The sequence below is a fragment of the Fopius arisanus genome, unplaced genomic scaffold, assembly GCF_000806365.1.
Source record: "Fopius arisanus strain USDA-PBARC FA_bdor unplaced genomic scaffold, ASM80636v1 scaffold00002, whole genome shotgun sequence".
Taxonomy (NCBI): Eukaryota; Metazoa; Arthropoda; class Insecta; order Hymenoptera; family Braconidae; genus Fopius; species Fopius arisanus.
In genome coordinates, this window is record NW_011887741.1 from 2018596 (window position 1) to 2019838 (window position 1243).

The 1243-nt window shown below is 37.6% G+C and overlaps 1 protein-coding gene across 1 annotated transcript; it reads right to left on the reverse strand.

Annotated features, from left to right (window-relative positions):
• Positions 1 to 6: 6 nt before the first annotated feature.
• On the reverse strand, positions 7 to 1240 carry LOC105267876 (D-3-phosphoglycerate dehydrogenase-like; the record flags this gene model as incomplete). The annotated part of the gene is made up of 2 exons (XM_011307017.1): positions 7 to 277; positions 820 to 1240. Coding segments are annotated over 2 exons (666 nt in total), but the record flags the coding sequence as incomplete, so codon positions are not given.
• Positions 1241 to 1243: the final 3 nt, after the last annotated feature.

A 1243-nucleotide genomic window follows, 5' to 3' on the forward strand; every position in this document is an offset into this window, starting at 1 on the left:
GGAGAGTGGAATTATCTATATTGGTGTGCACTTTAATAAACCTCAATTCCGTTGATGGGAATTGAAACATCCTGATTTGTCTCAATGGCGAGCCAAACGCCATTAGCATAAAGACTATTGATGCCGATGTCTTTGGAGGAGAAGGCGTTGACAATGGTCGCGAGATCCTGCGGTCCATTTGCATGATACAGTGAGATAAAGTCTCTTAGGACAATTCCATTATTGAAAATCGCATCGTCGATGGAAAGAAGAAGAGCTTCATTGTTCCGTACGGTACCTGTGCGGGAGGAAAATTATTTATTTCAGGGTGGAAGTGAAAATGTTACGTATTATTGGATGAATCCCTGAATGGAGAGATATTTACGTACATAAATGAGGAGTGTAAATACGAATGTACGAATTTTTCGCAGTGAAATTAAATCCTCGTGTTATGGGATATTCTTTAATGCACGAGGTGAATCCTTTTTTAGAATTTCATTATGACCTCTATTTCATCTAAATATCTCACGATTGCGGAATGGAGACCTCATTTTTTTTATTTTATAGAAATTTCGGTAAATGATTTTTTTTTACGATAATTAAAGAAATTATTTTATCGAGATATATGTCGATATAATTTTTCAAAGGATTTCTGCCAATTTCCAATTTTTTATTCAATCCGATTTTTTTTTATCGTATATTTCAAATTATTTCGAATGTGCGTAAAGAGAATATTTCAATCAGATTTTATTGAAATTAAAATCTGATTGCAATGAAAGAGGAATTTCTCACCCGTTTAATGTCAAATATATGTGCAAGACTAAAAGATAAAAAAATTACCTTTCAGTAAATGCTGTCCGATTCTCACAGCAACCATGTCCCCATCCCCATCGAAATGAGCCTCTTTGAGATCAATTCCAATATCCTTGGCAAGTGTTGGTGCATTGATAAGATTCAAGCCATTCTGGGTCTGTCCACTGAGCACACCAACGAGCACAGCCGTATGGATAAATTTCTTATTCTGCATTCCAGTCCCAACAGTTTGACTTTCAATTTGTGCTTTAACGTTTTTCTTGAGGAATCTGGCAGCCAATTGGCCGAGCCTCTTCGACAGCTCGATCCAGGCTCCATTATCACTCGACATTGCAGCTGAGAGAATCGGGGCATTGACTATTCCTGTAACCGTGTATTTGTCAGTGATACCGGATATTGCTAGGAATTGTTCTGCTATTTCCACTGCAACTCGCTGTTGAGCTTCCGCAGT